At 37.2% G+C, this 24,312-nt stretch overlaps 4 protein-coding genes across 6 annotated transcripts; 1 reads left to right on the forward strand and 3 right to left on the reverse strand.

Annotated features, from left to right (window-relative positions):
- Positions 1-689: 689 nt before the first annotated feature.
- LOC137746418 (GDSL esterase/lipase At5g03610-like) lies at positions 690-4,305 on the reverse strand. Its single transcript, XM_068486437.1, has 5 exons — positions 4,202-4,305; positions 3,873-4,088; positions 2,420-2,703; positions 1,468-1,774; positions 690-1,071 (listed from the first exon to the last, which is right to left on the reverse strand). The coding sequence occupies exons 1-5, from the start codon at positions 4,266-4,268 to the stop codon at positions 848-850; spliced, it is 1,098 nt and encodes a 365-aa protein (XP_068342538.1). The 5' UTR covers positions 4,269-4,305; the 3' UTR covers positions 690-847.
- A 595-nt stretch (positions 4,306-4,900) lies between these two features.
- LOC137748286 (organelle RRM domain-containing protein 1, chloroplastic) lies at positions 4,901-8,595 on the reverse strand. The gene is made up of 9 exons (XM_068488415.1): positions 8,155-8,595; positions 7,974-8,071; positions 7,517-7,757; positions 7,338-7,435; positions 7,187-7,252; positions 6,024-6,113; positions 5,789-5,857; positions 5,595-5,701; positions 4,901-5,469 (listed from the first exon to the last, which is right to left on the reverse strand). The coding sequence occupies exons 1-9, from the start codon at positions 8,514-8,516 to the stop codon at positions 5,374-5,376; spliced, it is 1,227 nt and encodes a 408-aa protein (XP_068344516.1). The 5' UTR covers positions 8,517-8,595; the 3' UTR covers positions 4,901-5,373.
- A 1,838-nt stretch (positions 8,596-10,433) lies between these two features.
- Positions 10,434-15,464, forward strand: LOC137747088 (uncharacterized). 2 transcript variants are annotated; one of them, XM_068487098.1, is made up of 5 exons: positions 10,434-10,974; positions 11,838-12,543; positions 13,381-13,750; positions 14,274-14,665; positions 14,936-15,464. In XM_068487098.1, exons 1-4 carry the CDS (start codon positions 10,728-10,730, stop codon positions 14,322-14,324), a joined length of 1,374 nt encoding a protein of 457 aa, XP_068343199.1. In that variant the 5' UTR covers positions 10,434-10,727; the 3' UTR covers positions 14,325-14,665; positions 14,936-15,464. The 2 variants fall into 2 exon arrangements, with proteins under 2 accessions (XP_068343199.1, XP_068343200.1); XM_068487099.1 differs by having other exon boundaries at positions 14,943-15,464.
- A 1,158-nt stretch (positions 15,465-16,622) lies between these two features.
- LOC137747089 (probable aspartyl aminopeptidase) lies at positions 16,623-23,830 on the reverse strand. Of its 2 annotated transcripts, none has more exons than XM_068487101.1 (11): positions 23,604-23,830; positions 23,403-23,493; positions 22,764-22,899; positions 22,111-22,383; positions 21,575-21,722; positions 20,462-20,701; positions 19,572-19,704; positions 18,586-18,767; positions 17,920-18,032; positions 17,132-17,236; positions 16,623-16,989 (listed from the first exon to the last, which is right to left on the reverse strand). In XM_068487101.1, exons 1-11 carry the CDS (start codon positions 23,772-23,774, stop codon positions 16,986-16,988), a joined length of 1,596 nt encoding a protein of 531 aa, XP_068343202.1. In that variant the 5' UTR covers positions 23,775-23,830; the 3' UTR covers positions 16,623-16,985. The 2 variants fall into 2 exon arrangements, with proteins under 2 accessions (XP_068343202.1, XP_068343201.1); XM_068487100.1 differs by having other exon boundaries at positions 16,623-17,027.
- Positions 23,831-24,312: the final 482 nt, after the last annotated feature.

A 24,312-nucleotide genomic window follows, 5' to 3' on the forward strand; every position in this document is an offset into this window, starting at 1 on the left:
TCAAAGAAAACATCAAGCAAGCTAGCTAGTGAAGTTATTTAGAGGAAGAGACATGTCAAGGTCATCAAGTGTCATAACTCTGCAAGAAGCCGCACCACCGCGCCTTGTGCGCACGGAGCGGAGGCCTACTTTTGGAAAAAGATTGGAGACTATCGACGAAGAGAGTGAGAACGGAGGTCGCGGCGAGAAGCAGCAGTTACCTGGATTTGGATCGGCAAGTAACAAGGCTGAATTTTCCAAACAAAATCATGCTGTGGTTGCTCGTTGATCAAGTTATGAATAAGCATGACCAAGTATCTAAGTATCTTAACCTAAAAAGTGGCAAGTGTACGTATGTTATTTGCAAAGCTAAAGTTGTTGCCTTTGGAGCAGTAATACATACGTATATGCTAAAGTTGTTTCAATACTACTCTCTCGAAATAATGAAAAAGGGGTGGAATAACAAAACAAATGAACATAATAACATTCGTGACATTTTTGAACAATAATCTTGTAGCCTAGTTGAGAAGCACGACACCATCTTCAAGTTTCATAGATGTTAGTGTTGAATTTGAATTTGATTTTTTACGCAACACAATCTCATTTTATGCACACCAATAAAAAAGATTCAACGCCAACGTCTATGAAACTTGAAAACACTAGAGGAAAATTCTTTTGTAAATAGATTTTAAATTGTGATCGATCTTTGGAACCCCTTAAAATCTTATTGTACTACTGCGCGAAGATTTCAAATGGTGACAAATAATGTCATATTATCATGTCAATTCGTACAGAAATTCTTTGTCTGGTTGCAGTTTTAGGGGCAGCTCTGATTGTTGATATAACTACGTACTTGCGCATAACCAAATCACGAATACAACTGATGAAGAGAAGATTTCAAAGAGGAATAAACAGCATGCCAGCCATTCTGCGAGGGGTGCACCGTGTCCCAAAAGAAAGACCGTTCGGGATGACTGCATATGCTGTACTTCTTTTCTCCAGTACTCTCGTCCACACTACCGCATGAGTACTCGCTGCTCACCCCCACACAGCATGGTTTTAATGGTTCATCAATCTGGAACGTCGTGTTTCCTGATATACCAAGAAAGCATATGCTCAATCAACTACTTGAATTCTCAAAAACAAGCATGTCACAGAACGCATAGATTATGCAGCAACTAAGATAGTAACCAATATTCACTTCAGTTACAAGATATCAAAAAATATAAATCATACGATGACATGTAGATGAGACGTTGCCTAGTGCGCGTCGTCCAGTACCACGCAACAATTACTTGATCTAAAGTAGAGGAGGAACTGAAGAGATCGATGGTCAGCTACTTGGTGGTTCATATATCATGCATTGTTAAAAATGTCATACGTACTGCATTCCTTTCTATACAAATTTTCCCTCTTGTTTTTCGCATGATGACTTTTGTGGAGTGGAGTGTCAATAACAGCTCCCATTAAATGCAGTTACGTACATACCTTGACGGTCTTTTTGGGGATTAATTGCAGACGAAAATGCGTCATAGAGATCCAAGATTACAATTGCAGAATTGTTTGACTCCTTATTCAACTGTTCCACGTTTTGGCGCAAAACTTGGTTGTGGAACACTGAAGCCAAGTTGAGCGATTCACTGCAGTTCTGATAGGAAAGAAAGGAAGTTAAGCGCGGAATACATCCCATGGGCTCTACTGCAGTAACCGCTATTTTTGGCACTCCCAAATCACGTATACGCCTCAAATCCACAGCAATCTGCTTAACAACCGATTTGGTGAACTCTGCCAAATCCTGTCATTTGGAGGAATATCAGTGCTGGAGTTAGCAGCAAGCCTCACAATCCAATATATAATTGTAGCCATGCCAAGAGCCCTAAAATAGTTGTATACTTGATTAAAAAAATGTTCAATTTTTTTTAAAGCCATTAATAATCTTTGTATCACTTGTTTGAAGGAAAATCTCATTAATTAATCATAAACATGCAAGGCATTTCACTGTGGTTTAGGTGAGTGTGATGTTTATATATATAAATCAACCATTGTGAGTTTGATTCGTATTATTTTATTGTTATAGTGGTGTGAGTTTGATAGGGGTGAGTTTATATATTTAATGCGGGGCATGTCTACTTCTGTATTTTATGATTGATTACCTCTTTTTTACCCTCTCTTGTCATATATATATATATATATATATATATGTGGTCACGCTTATAAGTTCAATATATTGAAATTAAAAATAAGATTCACTCTCATAACACTCGGATTTTCCGACTAACGGTAGAAAATTGATTTCTATATTATTAGTATCACACTCAATTTTCCGACTAAGTAACTAAATAGTATCACAAAAACACGTCTTTAAAACATTGTAGCATGTATCACCAAAATTTAAAACCACACACACACATTATATAGAGTTAGGTTAACCACCACTCACCTCACTGCCATTGCCTGTTTTAACCATATGAGTTGCGTAGTCGTTCCCCGCAACTGACACGAGAGCTATGGACGATTTAATTAGGTCGCGTTTGGCATACAGTTTTTCTTGTTCAACTAGCTGTTGGAAAAAGTCGATTTGGGTGGTCAAGTTTGGTTCAGTCACCAACGTATCGAAAACTCCCGTACCTCCGTATGCAAAGTTCATTCCCTTCTCCACTTCCGATATGTTCGCAGATTTTCTCAATGCGTAAGGAACTGGAGGTCTTAGACCCAAGTATTCAGCTGCACATATACATAAATATTAATTTCAACATATCATTAATTAGAAACTTAATTATTGATCTTTTAGTTTCATTTTACTTCTTGAAATTGGATTCGTCTCACTTTGTTCTTGAAAGTGCCAAAATCAAGCATTTCACCCATTTCTGTCAATTCTGTCTCATGAAAGTTAAATGAAAAGATAGATAAGACATTTCATATCATGTTGCCAGAGATGAGCCATTGTTGTTGGCAAGGTATATTTTTAGACTCTATAAACCTCTAAAATTGCCAAATCTCTCCTAATGTGGGCGTAAATAAGGTGAAATAGCTTGATTTTGATAAGAGAATAAACTGAGACAAATTCAATTTCAAAAGAAAAGTGAGACTAAATGACAGTATCACAAAGCAATTCCATTAATAAGCCTTAATTAGAAGCAAAACTGAAATTTATACTACCATATGCTAGGATGCTCATTCATACATTATTCTATTTTCGATACAACGATACATCTACACTTAAAAAATAGAGGGAAAAAAAAAGAAAAACTAAGCGAAAGGATTTCAAAACTTTGAATCAAAAGTCATATAATAACTTTAGGTAACGACTAAAGAAAGAAAAGGAAAAGAAAAAACTCAACCAAATCCTGGTGCAAGGCGCACGCCAACCTGTGTTGAGTTTTAAAAATAGTTAGTGTTCAATTCAATAAATAGTGATATTATCAGTGTACAGTTTAAGAAATAGTGATACTATTCGTGTTCAGTTTAAGAAATAGTGATAGTAACCGTGCTTAGTTTTCATAAATAATCAGTATTCAGTTTAAGAAATAATGTAATACCGTGTTTAGTTTCAGAAATAGCCGGTTTAAGAAATATGAGGGATAGGAGAGAGAGTATGTCTCTGTGGTTTTCTATTATAATTATTATTATTTTTACTTTATTTTTTATTATATTAAACTTTTTTCATTTCACTTTAAAAATATCATTATACATTCTTTAGAAGTGTATTTTTCTACTTAAATATAGAAAATTTAAAGTGTAAAATGAAAATTTGAAATGCTAATAATAATTCTCTTCACGAAATTCAAACTTAAAAAGCTCGTACACAAGTAAAGATAATATTAGTAGACCGTAATAATTCTATTTAAATCTAAAGAAAAAGAGTATTGAGTTGAGAGAGTAGGAAATCGAACCTAAATAATCAGTGAGCACACGACCATCGGAAAACCGGCCGGCTGGCTTTCCAGGAAAAGTGATCCCATAAGGTTCCTTCCATGAAGGAGACACAGATTTTCTGATATTCCCAGTATCAACATACGAGTCCCCGAGTACAAAAAATTTCACAGAACCATCATTTCTGAGGCGGTGATGGTGGTGGCGGTGGTGGTGTGCCTCAAGAACTTCTGCTACTACATGTACAAAGCATTTAAAAAAAAAAAAAAACATAGTAAATATCCAAATTAATGAAAATATAATTCTTGTAATTGTGAAAATTCAATAATAATTAAGTTATTTGACTAACCAGCAAAAGCGGCGACACATAAAAGAAGGAGACAACATGAAGAGGCGACGGTGGTTTTCTTCTCCATTTCAAACCAGATTTTGGTGGAAAGGAAAGACGCTGCGATGATATATATATATATATATATATATATATATATATATATATTACACACACACACACACACACACACACACACATATACATATAAATGTACTTTACTGAAGAGTCAAGAACATTAGGTTTTACAGGTTAGAAAACGGAAAATTTGAAAAAAAAAAAAAATGAAAATTCATATGATACAGTTCCAGATGCTCCATTCAAAATTAATTGACCTTCTAATTAACCTTATTAGTACAATTTCATTTAAGAAATTTTCCATTCTGCAAAGATGGCAAACATTTTGGACTTGTATGTAATTAATCCTGCAGTTACATAACATTTTCGACTTTATATAACCATTGCAAGCGGTGGATTGCTTTTTTTAGTGATTAAAGCCTATTACTATTTTTTTTTTAAATTAGAGTAGTAATACCAGTATATTTGTAAGTGCTTTTAAAATAATTGAAAATACTTTTAGACCACCAAGAGCGCTTTTGATCACGTTTGCTAAGACGAGTTAAAAATGCTCCGAAGGTTGAAAATAACACTTCCAAGTGCTTTTTGAAAGAAACAACTGTTGTATGCTTCTTTTGTAATCCCAAACGCTGTTCATACTAAAGTTATAAAGCTACCTAATATTATGGACTTAAAGAGTAAATTTTTGTGAAGACAAGTTGGATTCTAATTGATTTGAGTGATAATCCAAATAAACCATCCTTAACCGCTTTTACTCAACAATCCATTTCAGTTTTTTTGACCCGCAGAGAAAGATGTAAGCAGCTTCATGTTTTCCTGATCCTGCCATCTCTCCCTATTCAAAGATGGAGAGTTAGAGAAGTGGGATGGGAAGAGAATTAGACGAGAAAGATGAACCTGCGTGCCTTTCCCTGCGTGTCAAAATACAAATGGATAGTTCGATACGCCTTAACATAAGTAACATTAAGAACTCAATGTAATCCCTATAATAAGTCAATCTATTTCTTTTGAAAAGTAAAATTGTTACTATCAAGTACCAAAGGTTAAAGGAATTCACTGTCGTACAGAATAATTCATTTCTCGGCGGCAAATCTCTCTATAACTTCCTCTCTCTTTCATCTGGTTGCTGCTGGTCTGGTCTGGCCCCTGCTACTGTATCTTGGAGGGCTAGTCTTGGCAACGTCAACGACTATCATCCAGCCATTTATGATCTGCAGGCAACATTAACACAAAACAGGCTAAGCTTTTATCTTTCTCGAGGGTTACAAGACTAGGCCTGTGTGTTTGATTTACTGAGATCGGATTTATACAAAACGAAAACCATGTTGAAACTTGCCTTGCCATTCATCTCTTTGAGAGCTACACTAGCAGCTTCCTCCGTGGTGTATTCTATGAATGCATAACCTTTGGACCTTTTAGAAATTTTGTCCATTATTATTTTAACTGTTGAGAAAAGCAGTTCATCAGCACGAGCATACCAATTCCAGGAAATCAGAAACCCCGGTTTAAGCTATAAAAAAAGGGTAGTACCTTCAACAAGCTCTCCATACCCTTCAAATGCAGCACGGAGGGTTTTCTCAGATGTATAAAACGATAGGCCTGTTCAGAAAGCAAGATCCTTATAAGGGAATATGTAATGAGGTAAAAAACAGCTACAAAAAGTTATGAATATCAAGATCTTATGAATAATTACAACAACCAGGGTGCAAGGGAATCCTATTCAAATAAATGAATGTTTAAGACCAGAATTGAATTTGCAACATACCAGTCACAAACAGTTTCTTTGTCTTTGTGGGGGTTGTTTCACTTGCCACTCCAGAAGTTGAGAGATTGGTAGAATTCTGTAAATTATTACCTGAGAAACGCATCGCTAACTCATATAAATGTTTACAGTGGAAGATACTGTTCAATGATAGCATTGATGCCATCAAATAGAAACAGACCTAACCTAACAAATATTAAATAAAACTATAAAAAATTGGTTTCTTGAAAAGAAAAGCAAAGTAAATAGTCATGACAGTCTATAAATTTGTCCTTAATAATATTAATGTCAGTTTGTTTATAACCATTCATATTTTCTTCAGGAATCGAAAACTTCGTATTCAAAACATCGTATTCCACAGATGAAACAGAAGTACTTAATGTGACAAAGAGTCATATTCAAAATATCAAGAAACATGGATTTTCTACCACTTGGTAAACGTGGTATAACTGCTGCCATCATTTAGTGGAAGAAAAATCAGGAATGAACTTCATAACTTAGAAGATAACCACTGTCCAACGAAGGGTCAAGCTCCATCAAATAATCCACCAAGCCTCTCCAAATACTTAACATTGGTAAAAAATGAGCAACCAAAATAATTTGAAGAACACCAGGAAGACATGACCTGTTAAACATGAAGCTTTTTTTCACAGGATGGTCAGATAGCCTAAAATTTGTCGGTAGTAATATTTTCCTTCGGCTTTCTCCATGTGTTTCATCTCATTTACACCATTTTCTACCCATGCCAAAATTCAAACCCTTTATTTCCAGGACAAAAATAGTATGTGACTTCTATATTTTACACTCCCAAGTCATACATCTTAAGAACTTCTGTGAAAAATTGCTTATCCAGTCATCAAAGTCCCCAAGTCCCATTAATCTACATAACCTTTTAATTCCAGTCTCTTGGATAACATTACACTGACAGACTTAAATTGTCTAAAAGTATTAAGCAGTCACAAAACAAGTGCGCTATCATATTTTCTACATGGATATAAGTCACAAGAAGAAGCAGATCTTAGGTTCAAAAGGCATTCAAAATCTCAAATCAAAAAGCAAAGTTCTTACTTAACAATGAGTTAGAAGATCTTATATCTAATTCTAAAATGACAACTACAAAAGATATTGTTCGTGAAAGATCATATCCAAGTTAGAAAAGTAAAAACCTCCATAATCTTTATTCTCCGACTCCCAATTCTTGTCAGGCTCAACAGATAAAACGCCAGGAACACCTGCAGCGTATAGGATCATGAGCCATCAAGAGGACAGGTGTATTAACACAAATGTGGCACAGAGAAATTAAGCGCATACACTAACCAGCAACTTCCTGTGCACACTCTTCATCAAGTTCACAACAGAACCCAAAGTTAGATTGCCAGGAAACATGATAAATACACATTTGTGCATCCTTCTCGCTACCGAAAAAATGAAGCACAAATTAGAAAAACATAGTATAAGAAAGGCAACACCGTTGATGCTCATAATCCAATACTCACTTCCCCAGGACCTTTGTTAGTATTTGAGCATAATAATCCACCATTTGTGCCTTTGTAACAACCCCAATGCTGGGTTTATCCATTCGAACAAGCCACCTTTTTGTATTCAAAAGAGGAAACAACAAAGCACTTCCACTTTGAGAGGACGACATATTACTTGACCTAACATTTGGGGGACTATAATCCTTCTTTTGAGAAACATAATCCGGGTCAGGCTTAACCAACAAAACCCCCGGTAAACCTACAATAATTTCATCAAATGAATTTAGTCATTCAACACTGACTTATTGAGAACAACGAATGATCGAACCTCAAAAAAACTCATTATCTGATTAAACATATTATATCTGAAGTAGTCACTCATTTCATCAAAACCACAACATATATAAAACACTAACATCTACTCTGCAGAAAAACCAATTCAATAACACATAAAGTAAAAAAGAATCGAACATACGTGCGAGCTTGCAGGAAGTTTCTTCGTCAATATCACAACAAAACCCGAAATGGGTATCCCAAGACGCATCATATATACACATTTGAGCATCCTTCTCACTGAAAAAATCAACATCAAACCACAACTCAGGCTAAACTCTAAGCAGTACAAAAATAAAGGAAATAAGTTACGGCATACCCACTTGCCCAAAACGGTTCGAAGGGTTTCGACGTAGTATTCAATAACTTGCTGTCTGGAAATCGCCGCCCCTTGCGGAGGAGCCTCCATGAGCACCACCCAATGGCGGTTGTCGCTGGAAGCGGAAGACGAAGGAAGAGAAGTGGAAGCCGATGCTGTCGCTGAAGTTGAAGCAGCGCATGATGTTTGAACGGAGAAACAAGTGTAAGAAGTGAAGGAAAATGAAGGGAAATTGAAAGGGTTGTTGTGGGTTGGTGAGAAGGGGAATCGGAGGTTGGGAGTCGGGGCCTGAGACTGGGTTTTGGGAGGTTTGAATGACAATCTTGTGGATGCGATAACTCCTGCGGGGGGACAGAGAGACTCCATAGCCGCCTAGCTGCCTGCTATGGAAGGTGTGTGATAGATATTATGGCAAGGGAATTGAATTAGCGTTCTAAAAATTTTATCATGCGCTCGTTTATAAAAAGTTTATGCGAATAACACTTTTCTTATAAAAAGTTTAAATTATAAAATAAAATTTTTGAAATGTCAATAATAAATCCCAAAAAAATTTGGTTAGTAGTTATTTTTCTCTAAGTGCAGTAGCACATCTCATAAAAATATGGGAGGTCACAGGTTTGATATTCTGAGCTGATGAGTCTGTTTAACTGTGATCATGAGCATGATGAGATTTCTCATAATCGCTCCGAACTCGAAATGGGTGAATACCAGTTACCCATTTAAAAAAAAAAAAAAAAAAGGACTGGGAAATCCCTACAGTTTTTACGCTAAGAAATCTGATAGTAAATTTTTCTGTTGCAAACCAGTTCATCATTCAATCATGTTCTTCCAAAATAACATTTTTTATCTCATATTTTATCAACCCTAATAGCATGAACATTCAACACAATGCATAATCCAACTTTACGTTTACGAATTTTAAATACTACATAAATTTTGTATGCATTATATTTATAATTGTTAGATTATGTGAATTGATATTGTATCATTAATTATCAGATTGAATTAAAATTGAAAAAGAAATTAAAAATTAGAATTTAGATTTTTTTTTTTTAATTTCGAAACCCAGCTAGCTGCAGCCTTTGAACCGCAACACCACGCGAGTCCCGAGTCCCGAGTCCCGAGTCGCGGTGCACTGGAGCACATCCCGCTCCACCTGAGAACCCAAGAAAACGATGCCGTTTGGCGTCATCCCCAACCCAGAAAACTCCGGCCTCACTTGAAGCCGAGACCACGATTTTGCCGTCCCCGTTTTCTGGAAATCATGACCTACAGTCGTGCTCTTTTGGGTTTTGCACCATTGTCTCCGACGATGTTTCTTGTATTTTCGTTGAAATTCATCGAATTCGAGGATTCCCCATTTTGAATCCTCTCGGTTCTACCCTCTCCTGACGTCGTCATGTCGATGATCCTCCTCCGTCATTAAGACTGGTTCTTCAACGAACCAGCATGCAGCCATGATGCAAAAGAAAGTTACCACGCTGTTGAACTTTTGATTTATGTTATGTTCATATCTCGGAGGCAAGACATGACAGATGAACATGAACAGATATCCGGTGACGTGACGTGTCGATCTTCGATGTATCCTGGGATCTGGGCGTGACAAACCAAGGAGGAGAGCTTGAGATTTCACAGTGAGAAGTTGTCGGTGGCCGAACGCCTTCGTTTATGAGGGCAACTGTCTTCAGGGAACCCAACAAAGCTCTCACCTTCGAGGAATTTCACATCCCTCGCCCCAAATCCGGTGAACTTCTCATAAAAAACAAGGGTGGGGAAGAGGATGCCCTTATGAATGTAGTGTTAGGAGAGCAGGGGAGGTCGGAGACGGAGAGGGGGAAGTCGGGGAGGAGTGAAGGAATAGGATAACAGAGGATTGGGGGTGGGCCCACAAAATTATTTATTTTTAATTGTTAAATAAAAATAAACAATTTATTAATTAATTGATTTTTTTGTTTCAGTCGGCAAATGAATGGGTCCCACTCATACCATGTCATTATTTAACATTAAAAATTTAACAAAGTTTAAAATTGCATTCATAATTTAAAATATAACATTACAATATTTAAAATATGTGATATGAAATTATGATGCGATTCAAAATTAAAATAACCTTGTGTAATATATCAAAATATGACACCAACAGTGCAACAACCTTTTTTCTTATTAATAAAAAGAAATTAAAAAAAAAAGCCAAAGGGAACCAAAAGAGACACGTGTCACGCGAGAAAGAAAATTCACCCACTCGCAGAAACACACAGAATCCATCGTCAAACCCTATCTCTCCCTTGCTCTGCAATTCTATTCGTTCTCTCTCTCTCCGCTCTCTCTCTCTCTTTCCCTTTCTCGTTCCGCAACCCTAGATTAACCCCCAATCTGACATGAAATCCAAACCCCAAAATCTCATTGGGGTTTCAGTGTCAGCCTCAGAGGACACACACGTCCTTTGATGAATTGTTCACCTCCCTTCCTCAAACCCTAGCCTCGATTTTCTTTCCCCTTTCTCCTTTCGATTGCGCGTACTTGACTTACCCAGCGAGAGAGAGAGAGAGAGAGCGAAATAGGGAGCGATCGATAGCCATGGAGGGCTCAGTGGCGGAGGATCTCGGAGCCCCGGAGTCATGGGAGGTCGCCGGTTTGGACGAGGCCATGAACCGCCTGATGCTTTCCTCCAACAAGGATTCCAAGCCCCCGCAAACTCTCAACGACCTCCCGCCTCTGGTTTCCTCTTCTTCCGATGCTTCTGATAAGTTTTCTGAGGATGCCGTCAATCAGGTCGACCAGTTCCTTCGCGAGGCCTTGCAAAACCCTCGAGAGCGCCTATCAAGTAAGCCATTCGTACATCCGCTGACTCAAGTTCATGTTTTTGCTTCTCAAGAAGACTCGAGACGAAATTGAATTTGAATGTGGATTGTATTTGGGATCATTCGTTATAGTTTTTGTTCCATGATCTTATGTGGGTTGTATGCGACTTGTTGCCAGTTCTACATGCCTTAAAGGTTCCCTTTTGAAATGTATAACCTTTGTGGGGTGAATAAATCATGTCTGAATAACAGGAATGAATGTATATGAAAACGTAATGAGGTGCTGGCTGAACACTTCCATTCATAATTTGAGCTGATATAGTTTTGCGCTTGTGTACTTTCTCGGAAAGCTATAGAGATGAAGATTACTTGCTATGATATGCCTTCTAACTCATGAAATGGTGCTCCTTTTTATTTTATCTTTTAGTGCACATTCACATCAAAACAGCCTCAAATTTCATTCATTTAGTTAGTGTTAGTTTCTAAAACGGTTTAGTAGATCTTGAAGGTGAAAGAGTGATTACTAGTTCTGCCTTATCAAACCTTGCTGATCCCGAACCTAATCAAATTGGAATGTTTGACATGAATTTGTGTGCAATTATGGGAGAATTTGGTAGGTCGTAAGGGTTGAAGGAGTAGAAGGATGGTTTTTTGCTGTAATAGAAAAAGTGAGTCAGTTCTGGTAAAACTGAAAAAGGGAAATTTTCTCAATTTCCTATACAAAATTCTCAATGAGTGTGGTGAATGAACTGGAAGTAAACCTTAGTTTTCTTGCAACATTTTATCGTCCTCATGGCCATTTTATCATAATTATTATCCATCAGGATGTGCTGTCTTGTTTGGATTAACTACAGTAAACCCTATTCATAGATATCTTCTTGTGCAGTTTTACGAATGGAGCAAGATGTGGAGAAGTTTATCCGTGATCCTATTCAGCAGCAACTAGAGTTTCAGCAGTTGCCCACTTCTTATTTACGCCTGGCTGCACATCGTGTGGCTCAACATTATTCGCTTCAGTCAATGGTTTTATTAGATAATAATTTACCTGATGGCTCTGGTTCCAGAATTATTGTCCGTAAAACTCCTGAGTGTCGACTCCCTCTGATTCGCCTTGCAGACATCCCTGTTAATTTACCATCAGAAGACGGCGGTGTTACTAAGGTTGCAATAAAACAGAGGCCACAAAAACGGTCACAGGGTGGAAACAGTGCAAACTCAAACTCGTTAAAGGCAAACAGTGCTAAAAGTGTGGAAGAACGGAAAGAGGAGTATAACAGGGCTCGTGCACGAATATTTAACTCTAGTATTAGTATGAGTGGCAGTCCAAGTGGGAAATCAGAAAGTGAACCAAAACAGCAGGATACCCCACAACATGTACCCTTGGTAATGCCAAAGGTGGAAGATAAATCAAGTGTTTCTGATTTGCACTCTGGTAGGGGTTTAATTGAGTCTTCAACAAGTAGCAGTAGAACAGCTAGAAGTAGGCCAGAGAAGGAGCCGGTTGGGAGGTACAAACCAAATAATAGGGTAGCTATATTTAGGGATCGTGAGATTGACTGTAAGGACCCTGATTATGACAGGAGCTATGACAGGTATGGTTTACAGTTTCTGTAGTGACCATTTATTCTTCTGTCTATTTTTTTTTAAAGAAAATATCATGACAGGAAAGCTTCTTTTTTTTTTTTTTTTTTTTTTTTTTTTTTTTTTTTAATTCTTTTCTCCATTTGGTAATGGGATAATGTTTGTTTACTCTAAGAAAAGTGTTTGGAGATGAAATCCTATCTCATAATTGTTTTCATGGCATCCAGTTTTACTATGTGGGCAAGCTACCACGTCTGTTTTCTACTGACATGATTTTATTCATTTGGTATGCAATTGTTCCTCCAAAGTTGTTACTGTTTTTGAAGTCTGTCCTTTCATCCATTAGGGGACCATGATCTTTTTGTGTTTGGAGGCGAAATCTTGTCTCGTAATTGTTTTTATGGTCTTTTTCTATTTGCTCTGTTTGCTTAAGCTACCCATCCATTTCTTTTCTTTTTAGAAAAAACAAAACAAAAGAAAATATGATCTTTCTATCCATTCATAGTATGGTTCCTTATCAGCATTGCTATTGTTGTCAGTATTGAAGCCTGTCCTTTATGGTGACCGTGATCTTTTTGGATGAACTGGTCATTACATTGCTCAAACTCTTAAGCATCTAGCTTCTGATTCTTTACCTCCTATGTTCATTTTTTAATCCAATTTTATCCTTAATGAATGCTACAAGTTGATAGAATCCAACAAAGTTAGAACTTAAAGGTGTAATATTTTGTAGTCCCCCTAGTTTCCATGTAACCCTTACCAGAAAATTGTTCTTGAGCTTAGCTCCAAGTTTATTTGGTCTTTTCTATTTTATAGGTAACCAAAGTTTATGATTAAATATTTTGCAGGTACATGCAAAGATTTGATCCTCGGTATGGATTCAGTGGTGGCCCATACACCATCCAGCCTATGTATACACCTGCATTGAACTACAACACCGAATTTCCTCAACTTGGTTCTGCTCACAGGCCTCAGATTTCTACTGAGCATCAGCCTCGTCCTCTTCCACAGCATCTACCTGGGCCTTGGGTTCCACCATCGCCTCCTGCAGGAATTGGGTATGCCCATCCGGAGACCATAATCACACCATTCAATCCAAATCATGTTGGTGCACGATCTACATCTGGCATTTATCTACATTCATCCCAGTATCATGGTCAGCGCCCTGGAATGCCCTATGTCCATCCTCATGAACATGTTCACCAACCTTTTTCTCAGGTACGTCAATTCAACAGCTATCTTCTCTATAGTCAATTAATTAGTCTTATCAATTTGTTGTCGAAGAGGTACTTTTAAAAGAAAAAAAAATCCAGCTTTTTATTTCCCCACTTTCCAAACATGATTTGAGGTACTTCCAATTTGCTACTGCATTAGCACATTTCTGATTTGAGGGTGCTGGACAGATTCCTTTTATTTTTAATTTTTATTACAAAATATTTTGGTTGGCTGTTTCGCATCCTGTATTTGTAACTCTCCACCTGATCTACCTATCTACTTCATTGTAATTGCACAAGTGTGTAAAAAAATCATCGTTATATCATCTAATGCATATCATAAGTATGCATAAATTGTAATTTTAGTGCAGTTGTGCATTTTCAGTTGATGAAATGAAAAAAAAAAATTGTGGTGTTTTTGCTTAAATTCACTCAAGGTTTCTCAAGTAATAGGTTTCACTTGTTTTGACTGCTTGGAATATGGTGCTTATGTTTATATATTTATGTATTTATTTATTTTTTTACAGTCTCATCAACAGCAACCTGATGCAAGTTTTGGGTTAGCCCGGCCCCGGTGAGGGCAGGGGCTGTGCCTGCACCCTGCCTGCTTCATGTCGAGCATGAATTATAATGGGCTGCGAAAGCCGCACATGTTTCAGATGGCAGGAGTGCAGGCATAGGGAACCAAGGTGTGGTTGAGTGGATGGGATCATTTCTATGGATACAGACATCATCTGTTCCCCCCATTCCTTGGTTCCAATGGAAGCTTCTTCCATCAGTGATGGATGATGAAGAAGCTCCATGGGTTTGGAAATATATCTAAATAAGCTCTCTTTAGAGCTTTGCGACCCTATGATGACGAAGACAATTTAGAAGAATTCAAACAGAGCTGAGAAAGTATGTCTCTGCTTGGATGAAGGTATGCTCTCCAGCTACTATTAAGATTCACACATTTGTGCACGTGTACACACATGCCCAGAGTGATGTTTTTTGGACAATCCAACTTGTGCACTTGCATCACAGCCCGCAATTTAGATATAAGATGTTGAGGTGCACAGTTAGCAATTAATTTTCCAGTTTTCAACTAGTTCTCCTTGGATCACCTCACCTCACTTGCATATATATATATATATATATATATATATAGATAGATTAGATTAAAGCTTAACCAAATCGTTTTGGGTTTTAGTATGCAGGCTTTGGTTACTTAAAGAGTAAGCAGCATTGATACGCCTCTTTGTTGTCTTAAAGCACGAATAAGAGCCAGAGGGAGTCTGAATTGGAGGATACTCTGAAACTATGCTTTTGGGAAGTTTCATCTACATCCAGGTTGTTCTGACAAAAGATCTCATAGTTTAACTTTAATGCTTTACTTGAACAATCTGCAGGAAAATAAAAAAAGGAATTCTGCATCATGTATCATACGACACTTTGCTCTGTAGTTATTTCTTTTAATACAGTTTTTATTAAATTCATAAATATGTTGTAGCATTTTTAATACCCTTGAGGGACTGCTGTTGTGAAATTGTTTGCTATCTAGGCATGGTATTGTGAAGGCTACCATTTGTTAGAAACACTGTCCTAGTCGTTTTCTGAGTTCCATTGCAGTGCCATTCTATGTATCATATGAATTTACAAGTATGTTGGTTGTGGCTACCTAAATGTTTGCATTAGTTACGAGTCGAGGCAGTGTTGGGTACACTAGAGGCTTATTTTGACGATGTGTACATGTTTGTTTTTGTTTTGTATGCCTTTACAATTATTTCAGTGGAAACATCAGTCCAGAGAAAGTTGCTGAATTTCTGACGGGGGTAGTAAGAATTAGGTTTCATTCTTCCCAGTTTATATGTTGTCTGCGCACTCGTACGAGAAGTATCTACAAATCAATCGCCCACCGCTTACGGTTTCAGCAAACCTTGTGCATGCTTGCACCGCTCTCTTCTCCCAGCTTCGTGTGCAACAATTTCTAGTTCAAATAAGCAGTTGTAGGAACCACATTTGTGGATTTGGTTACACCAGATTGCGTGTCGTGGAGTTTTATTTCCGAAAATTAATCATGGTGGATGAAACGGTAGCTAATTTCGAAGAACGGTTTGAATTACTATTACCCAAATTTATGAGGCAACATAAAAATTTACCTGTAAAGTGAAGCACTTTCTTGAGTGGATGAATTCATTCTCGGGCATTAGGAGAATACCGATTCAGTTTTAGAACCGAAACAAAACAAGAACCAACCGGTCTGGTTTGGTTTGAACTCGGTTTCGGTTTTAGCTTTTGGTTTGCTGTTCAATATGCCCAGTTCATTCCTCTCCGCCTCACATGCAAAAGCATGGTGTTCTAAGTTCCTAACTCTCCTTTTGCTGCTGGCGGAATCTCTCACGTTTTCTTTCCTCCTTCCTTGTCCCTCAAGCAACTCTTGAAGTTGCTAAAACTACTACACAAGTCACCCTCACGTGCATTGCTCACCTCTTCTACGTGCATTTCACTAACTTTATACAAGCCTTTCTTTCTCCTTCTCTCTCTCTCTCTCTCTCTCTCTCACGCACGCAGGCAGACACCGGAGGGAAGATCAGTTAAAGTACGTTAAAATCAAGTTCATATACACGAAAAAGGCAGACAAAGGGGAGCTTTGCAGATGGGTGTTGCTTCTTGGCAAGTTATTCGCATGGGTTTGGGGTGCTTGTTTTGTCCCTGTACAAAAAACTACAGTATTTATACTCGAATACAAATTAGAATCCACATCTCTTCCCTCTTTTGATTTCTGCATTAAAAGAAAACAAGGTTCGTTTTGCATCACTCTGTTTCCGACAACTTTATTTCTTCTGCTCCCTGCCGAGATCATCTTTATTCTCTATTTGTGATGACAAACCGAAAAGTATAGCATCATTTGTATACCATATATACTCGACATTACTAATCTGTTTCATTATTTCAGGGACAATAGGCGCAAATCGGTATGGAGAAGCTCAACTCGCAGATATATGTGCAAAACTGTCACATAATCCAACAAAATCAAATGCTAAGGAAGAAAGCTCAAGTGCTCAACCAGGAGAATCAGGCTTTGTTATCGGAGCTCAAGCAAAAACTCTCTAGAGGCAACTCAAAACCAAGCCCGAATTCTGACATTCATGTTACTTCTGCTTCCTCAGATTCCACCAGTTGCAATAAGGGTTAGCCGGGCGCACATATTTGCCTAGCAGAAATAATCCCCCATCCTGTGCGAACTGTTGCAGTTCTTGTTACCTTTCCCTAAACAAAAAAAGTCTCGTTACTCGGCCCATCTTGAACAAATTTTCATTTTGGATTGAAAATTATGTGATGAAAAAAATATTCTTGAATAGAGAATAGAATAATAAAATCAACAGAGTTACAAAATGCGACTTACGAATCTACATCCAGCTCCTTGTCTATACTTGAGAAAGTTTGGTAGAACGCCTTGAAGTACTTGTACGCAATATCTATGTCTTCCTTCCCACAAATCTCTCTCACACTGCAGTTAAAGATGAAAATAAAGAAAACAACAGTGATACTTGGTGATAAGTCCTGTCACATTATATCTCAACGTATAAAAGAGCGCTAATACCCAGACGTACAATATTAGCCTATCTTTTATTGTTAAGATAGCAAATGAACAATATTATTTCACTTTACTAGTTTAGTAGCTGCATTTCTTTCGTTACACGGTGAGAGAGAGGCTCACTGTTGAAATAAAATGTGATGCAAGACTACTAGTACTTGCACCAATGGTAGTATCTTACTAATTAAGAAACATAATCCAACTAACTGTAGGCTATTTAAATTCCCCAGGTAAATACTCTCTGTAAAGGTTTTAAGGAACTTCTCCAAAAGTCTGTTTTTCTAAAGAAAAAAGTAGTCACTCCCCACCCAGTGGTATTCAGTTATCTACCCATTAACAAATATAATCCAATATACCAGTGGGATATTCTCAATCCTATAATCTACTATTTGTAAAGGTTTTAACAAACATCTTTCAGCTAAATTGTTGTGATTAATAATACTCGAGTTGTCAAGAGATATGCCACGACATGAAAATATGAAATAAATGAAGCTCGGAGTGAGATCAATAATGAAAATACAGGGTCAGATAAACTTCATAATTAAATATATCAGTCGGCATCAAAATTTTGAGATCACATTACTCTCTTTTGATACCTGTGCATAGAAAGCTGAGGAATGCCACAATCAACAGTACGAATGCCAGCCCCCGAAGCTAGTATGGGACCTATGGTAGATCCACATCCCATATCGTTTCTCACCACAAAGTCCTAAAGGGAAAAAAATTAAGTAAAACGCTATGAGCTAAATTATTGTTATCTGAGTTTATGAGGTAAAGAATGTCAAAGATAACCAATGAGATAAAACCACATTCTTTATTTACAATAATGTGTCAATGAAATCATTTTTATCTCATGACAATATGCTATAAATTGAATTCCAAAAAAGGACTTGTCTTTAGAGTGATGTACCTGATCTATTATGCTATCTTAGAAAGGAGACTAAATTAAAGAGGGATGAGTGTAAGGAGGCAGCTTTACATTTAGAAAAGGAAATCCTTATTTTTTCAACATGGAATTACTAGTTATCTTCGGAGTTTGTTTGTGGCGTGGATTTCAGTTTTTTACTGTAATAGGTCAGCAATATGTAAATATACTTCCAGAAAGTAATCTTCTGTTGGTTATTCAATAAAGGAAAATTAATAATTTTCTCTCCATGAGGATGTTAGTATAGTACATGAATAGCACAAAACATAAGGTCAGTTTCCAAAGAAAAGGGCAACTACTCTACTCAACTTATTTAATGCAGTCCAGCAGTAAATACCTGGGTTGGAAGGTTATGGATTTTGCCAATTTCTTTGAAAATGAAAGATGTGACTCCACTAGTAGCATAGCGCTGGTTTGCATTATGCTTGATAACTAGACCTTTTTGCATTTGTGGCCGATGGTGTTCTTCATGCTTGTCGATGAAATTTGGGTGTACTCCATGAGCCATGTCTGCAGACACTATTAAGAAAGAATACCAAATATACACTTAGAAATCCTGTTGACACATTAAGAACAAAAAAATTGAACAAAAGAAGCTAGATACTGGTCACAAAAGAAGAAGATTAGCTTTGTAACAGTGTGACTCAAAAAACCTTTGTAGTGTGTTACATCTAACTGCACTGCTGCCAGGCAACACTAATGTCTTTACCTGCTCATGTTTTTATAGGTTTGTATAAGCAGTGGCCCTTAAACTTTAGGCTTTCATCAAAGCGGTAACTCAACTTTCAATCAGATCAATTAGATCAACAATAATGTGGTGAGGTGAAAAAATCTTTTACAAATGCCATGAAAATTAGTGCATGTTACAACCTTTGTCAAACACACACCCAGAACATCAAAACCACAATCCTACCTACCTTTTGCAATTCCCTTTACAGTGCGTTTTCTTCAGAGTGGGTTGCTTAGGAATGCAACTCCCTAGCCGTCCATTTTGGGCAAAGAGAATAAAAAGGCTACCATTCACGTGTTTGGTAACAGTGGGAAATGGTAACCACGAAGTACCTCTTAATTCCATTCCAATGTTTAGTTTGTCTCTCCCACACACACAAACACACAAAAAGGTTACATAACAATTTACAGATTCCTGAGAATGTGCTTACAAGATATAGGAAAAGAATCTCAAACCCATTCTGTGTTTTGAATCCGCAAACCAAACTGTAAAGCTAAATGAAAAGAAAAGTTCAAGATAAATTTTGAGAGAGAGAGAGAGAGTTATGAAATTCCAGTGGGAAAAAATCTCATAAAGGTGTGACTCAATCATACCAAGAAATGATTGGCGAATTGCGCGGTCAAAAACACCTTCGCCAACATACTTGTCAGCTAAGCAACTAATTATACGTCTCATAGCCTGAAACATGGTTGGTGCACCAGCCCCCTGAATTGAACCTGAACCAACCTAAACAAGAAGAGATGAAGATACAATCTGTGAACTGGCCGTAACGGCAAGAGAAAATGCACAGTAAGATTACCATCATCTATAAATACAACATGAGTAATCCTTGTAGAAATACGAACTATCAGAATGATACTAACAGACATCTGACAAGCAGTGATACCTGGTGTTATTACTATAACATGCTGCTTACAAGCTGGCCAGTCCACAACACCACATTCTAAATAAGTAACAAGATAAAGTGAAGATAGAATATTCAATTGTGAAACTTTACAGAAGAAAGTAAACACTCTTTTTCCATAGAGTGTGGTATGTGTGGTCATGCCACACAAGCATTTTAATTTTGTGGAGGTCATGAGCGTTGTAGACCATCGCAAGTTGTTGAAAACGTCAACCACACTGTGAAGTTAATGTGACCAATGACATTGAGGGGCATCACAAGAAACATACTCTACATGGACAAATTATACATACTATATAGAGGGAGATTCAATTGAGGGATCCCTCAAATAAGCTTATTTGAGGGATACCTTTGCAGGGTACACTCTGCATTTATAACAATATATGTTTATACTTCGTAGTCATTCAAGAAATTTTACATTGTCACAATGGCTGATAATGACAAACTAGTTTCGCATAAGAAGGAGAAGATGTGAGGCACAGAAACTATCCTTAGAGGCATATGAATACAGAACATAAATTTACCAGGATCAGGATAAAGGAAAATTCATGCTGTGAGAACTTCTGATGAAGGAAATACCTCTTCATTGTCAAATAAGGCAACCATTCGTACAGCATGTTCACTTGCTAAATCACCAGGTGACTCACATGAATCAATGAGAGCCCTTAATGAACAATAACTTGAGGCAAGATTATCTAATCTTCCTGAAAAAATAAATTCATTGTTTCCACCTCCAAGGCAGCTTGGTTGGGTATCACAAATATTCAATTCCAAACTCACTATGTCGTCGATTTTACAATGGACCTCATCTGATAAAACCTGAAAATCACAGCTGTGTTATAAAAATGTGTCTTGCACCCAAAACAAGTGCACCATTACCTCAACAATGACCACAGAAATGGATAAATTCAAAAGTTACAATGTTACATAGAAACATAAGAGTTCACTTGTGCACAAGATGCGACCAATAATTCATATAATACATCGATATATATCTGTGATTCTGTGATATAAGTAAAAAACGAAAACTGGATCATTCTGGTCATTTGATATCGAAATTCCCAAAATACCACATCAAACGTCATAATTTTACATCATCTAATTCTTTATAGATAAATACCACTACTATTTAGTCTCATGGTTTTAGCACATCTACTCTCCAGAGATTAGACAGTGATGTAGACTAAATGTCTTATCCTAAAATGACCGGAAAGTCTTTTTACCTCTAACAGTTGCATTAAAACGATACATAAAAGATGCATTCCCATGTCCAAAACCAGTGACATTGTTATGAATATAGTAATTTCCTGCAATGTCCTGTTGCAAAGATACCTTTGTATTCTACCAATCGTGTCCAAAAAAAGATGGAGATCACTGCAGAAGCACTGATGATGTACAACTCCGATAAGCATTGCAGTACTGCTTGCTTTTTCCAATTCAAATGATATCTTTTAATTATTATATTGAATAAACACTTGAAAATTGCGAAACAATATGCTTTTAGTCTTTTAGATTAACATAAATAAGCTTTTCTCATTTTCCAATTATAGTCACATTACAGAAGATACATGGAAATTGCAAGCTTACATATTACCCAAGCTGCAAACACTAACGGATCGAATATCCCAGCCTATACTTTTCAAAGATACCTTTGAGGCTTTAACAACTAATCGTGGAAAACCAAACAAATACCTGCATGAGCAATGGATGATGATCAGCTTTCGAAGATGTTGTGGCACTTTTCTCTTTTGTCTCCAGAGATGCTTCTTCTAGTTTGGATGCCAGTAAAGGAATAAGTTGGGTCTCTACATTCGGTTTAAATCCATCCTTGTTTACTGTGCTAAACAAGCAAACGGAAAACAGTAAGATGATCTGCATGACAAATAGCTCTGCTAGAAAGCCTTAAGACTAGTCACACACTACTTCTAAAGTTATAAATCACGATCTCGCTTCCACTATAACTACTTAAAGCTAAGTTATTGAACTGTCTTCCAATTGACAAATAGCAAAAGTTTGTCACAACTCAAAAACTTAGAACCAATAAATTTTTTTGGTTCAAATGTATATAAATATAGTATTCTTTAAAGTTGAACCCATAACTCAAGGCCAGTCCTAAGATTTTTGGGGCCCACGTGAACAACATAAAAAGAGGTCTCCATAAGCACAATCCAAAAAAAAAAAAAAAACCAAACTGAAAAGTACTACGCATTGCAGAAGCATTTTCTAACCTGTCAAGGTGAATGGCCAGTGTCGGTATTCGTAACAGAGGTCGCTTCACTTTGACAAGCTTATGCAAAAAGGAGCCTGTGCTGCCTCTCAATATCACCCTGCCTGCCACACTTAGGTCTCTATCAAACCAAGTATGCCAGAGACCACCTCCATATGTCTGCACATTGATCATTTGATAGCCAGACTTGGATGATGCAGATCTTGGCTTTAATTTTAGACACGGACTGTCTGTGTGTGCAGCAATCACATGGAAACCATTACCAACACTATACCTGAAAAGCTAAGAATAACTTTTGATTAATCAAGTGCCAATCATGTAGAACTACAAAACTAAACCTAGCCACGAAAAATGAAAAGAAAGGAGTGACTTGAGCTGTATACGAAGCAATAAACAAAATTACAGGCATTGGGCAGAGATTATATTATTATTATAAAAACAATTCGATGAGAGAAGTGATGGACAATCAATGTCAAAAGAAAATGATGGGCACACAAAAATCCAGAAGTCAACAACAATTGTTACACAATTAGTAAACCTGCGTCACCCAACTGTGACTAGTCAGATACTCAATGAAGTTAGGAGCAATGTATAGTTGCTGATGATTTTTAATCCATTATCCTATTTTTCAACTTGTAGTGCTGTTTCACTCACTTCTCTCCAACAGCAAATGCAACCAAACAAGACATATTCCGTGTAAAGAAGTAGCGTCCACCAGGCTTCAGGTCCCACTCATCATTCTCACTCAGCAATTGAAAACCAGTAGCAATTAGCTGTCTTTTCGCTTCAGCTGCAAAGAAGACCAAATCCTATCAGTTCCTCTTTCTTCAAAATATAAGCAATCATCAGCCTCGTAATTCAATTAATGCTAATACTTGACAGTTAAGTCATATATAAACCCTTAGGGTTAGCCCAAGTGGCGATGGTGGGTGGGGATACGGGTTAGGATTGAGCTAAAAAACTAATTTAATCTAATGGAGCGGCACTTTCAAGTTTCAATAATCTATTTAAGACTCAAAATTGATGAACTTGATTTGCTTTTGAGCACATTGCGATTGTTTGAATTCAAAAGTAAATATTATCAATTAAACTTGGAATCTCGAAAACATATCTAAAGACCAGTTTTTCTTATTATCCATATCCTAGCAGATGCACATGAAAATGCCACGGAGTTTATATTGTTCTTTTATGTTCCCTTCCTTCCCCTAATTTTCCCAGTAACCAAACAGATTCTTACGAGTAAATTTGTCATAAAATACACAAAATAACATAAAATGATAGAGTAGCTAGTACCGGTAGCATGAAAGTGAGTCCAAGACTCGTTGAGATAATCGAGCAGATCCCCAACGATTGAGGCATTCGCTCCCGCTGCAGAAACCGAGCTCTGACCCACACCACACACAAGACAAAATCAAATACGTACAGTTGCATATCATCAATTGTGAAGAGAGAGAGAGAGAGAGAGAGAGAGAGAGAGAGAGAGAGAGAGGAGACCTGAGGGAGATGAGGGGAGTTGGAGGAGCAGAGGATAGGAGCGGTGGAGAAAGTGCGGGGGCATGAGCGGCGGAGTTGGTTGGGGTAGGGCTTGGGGAAGAGTACGGAAGGCTTGAGGGTGAGAGGACAGTGGAGGAATTGCATTTGCTGCAGTCGAGTTATCGCTGCCATTTCTCAAATTTCTTCTGGATTGTGGACTCTCAGCGCCAGAGTGGGTGTGCCTTCCTAATCTCTCTCGTTTTTTCTTTTTTATTTAAACTGTTACGATTACGTCATTTAAAATCCTAAAAATCCCAATACGTGTTACCATGCTGTGCATTTGACCATTGATCCTGTGTTTATTGAGCTTTCGCTCAAGCTATTATTGTTGAGTGTCATTCACAGAGACTAACTTTGCTTTGAGTAGGTGATCGAGAGACTAACGTCGTACGTTGAGAAGGAGCTCGTCATCAAATCATTAAGAAGCTTAATTTCTTAGATGTAGCAATTCTGCGCAGAGCTAGCAATTCTTTCATTTTCTTTCCAAAATACCAAATTTCAGTTTTTTATTTAAATATTTTTATTCAATTCTTACTAATAAAAAAGCTGAATTAAACTGAGAAATAAAAAAACCGAACCAAATTCAAAACTAAATAATTTCAGTTTAATTTTCGATGTTGGCAAAAAATAAAAAGGGTGCGAATCAAACCAAAACAATTCCGAGTTCTCA

Source organism: Pyrus communis, chromosome 10 (genome assembly GCF_963583255.1).
Source record: "Pyrus communis chromosome 10, drPyrComm1.1, whole genome shotgun sequence".
Taxonomy (NCBI): domain Eukaryota; kingdom Viridiplantae; phylum Streptophyta; class Magnoliopsida; order Rosales; family Rosaceae; genus Pyrus; species Pyrus communis.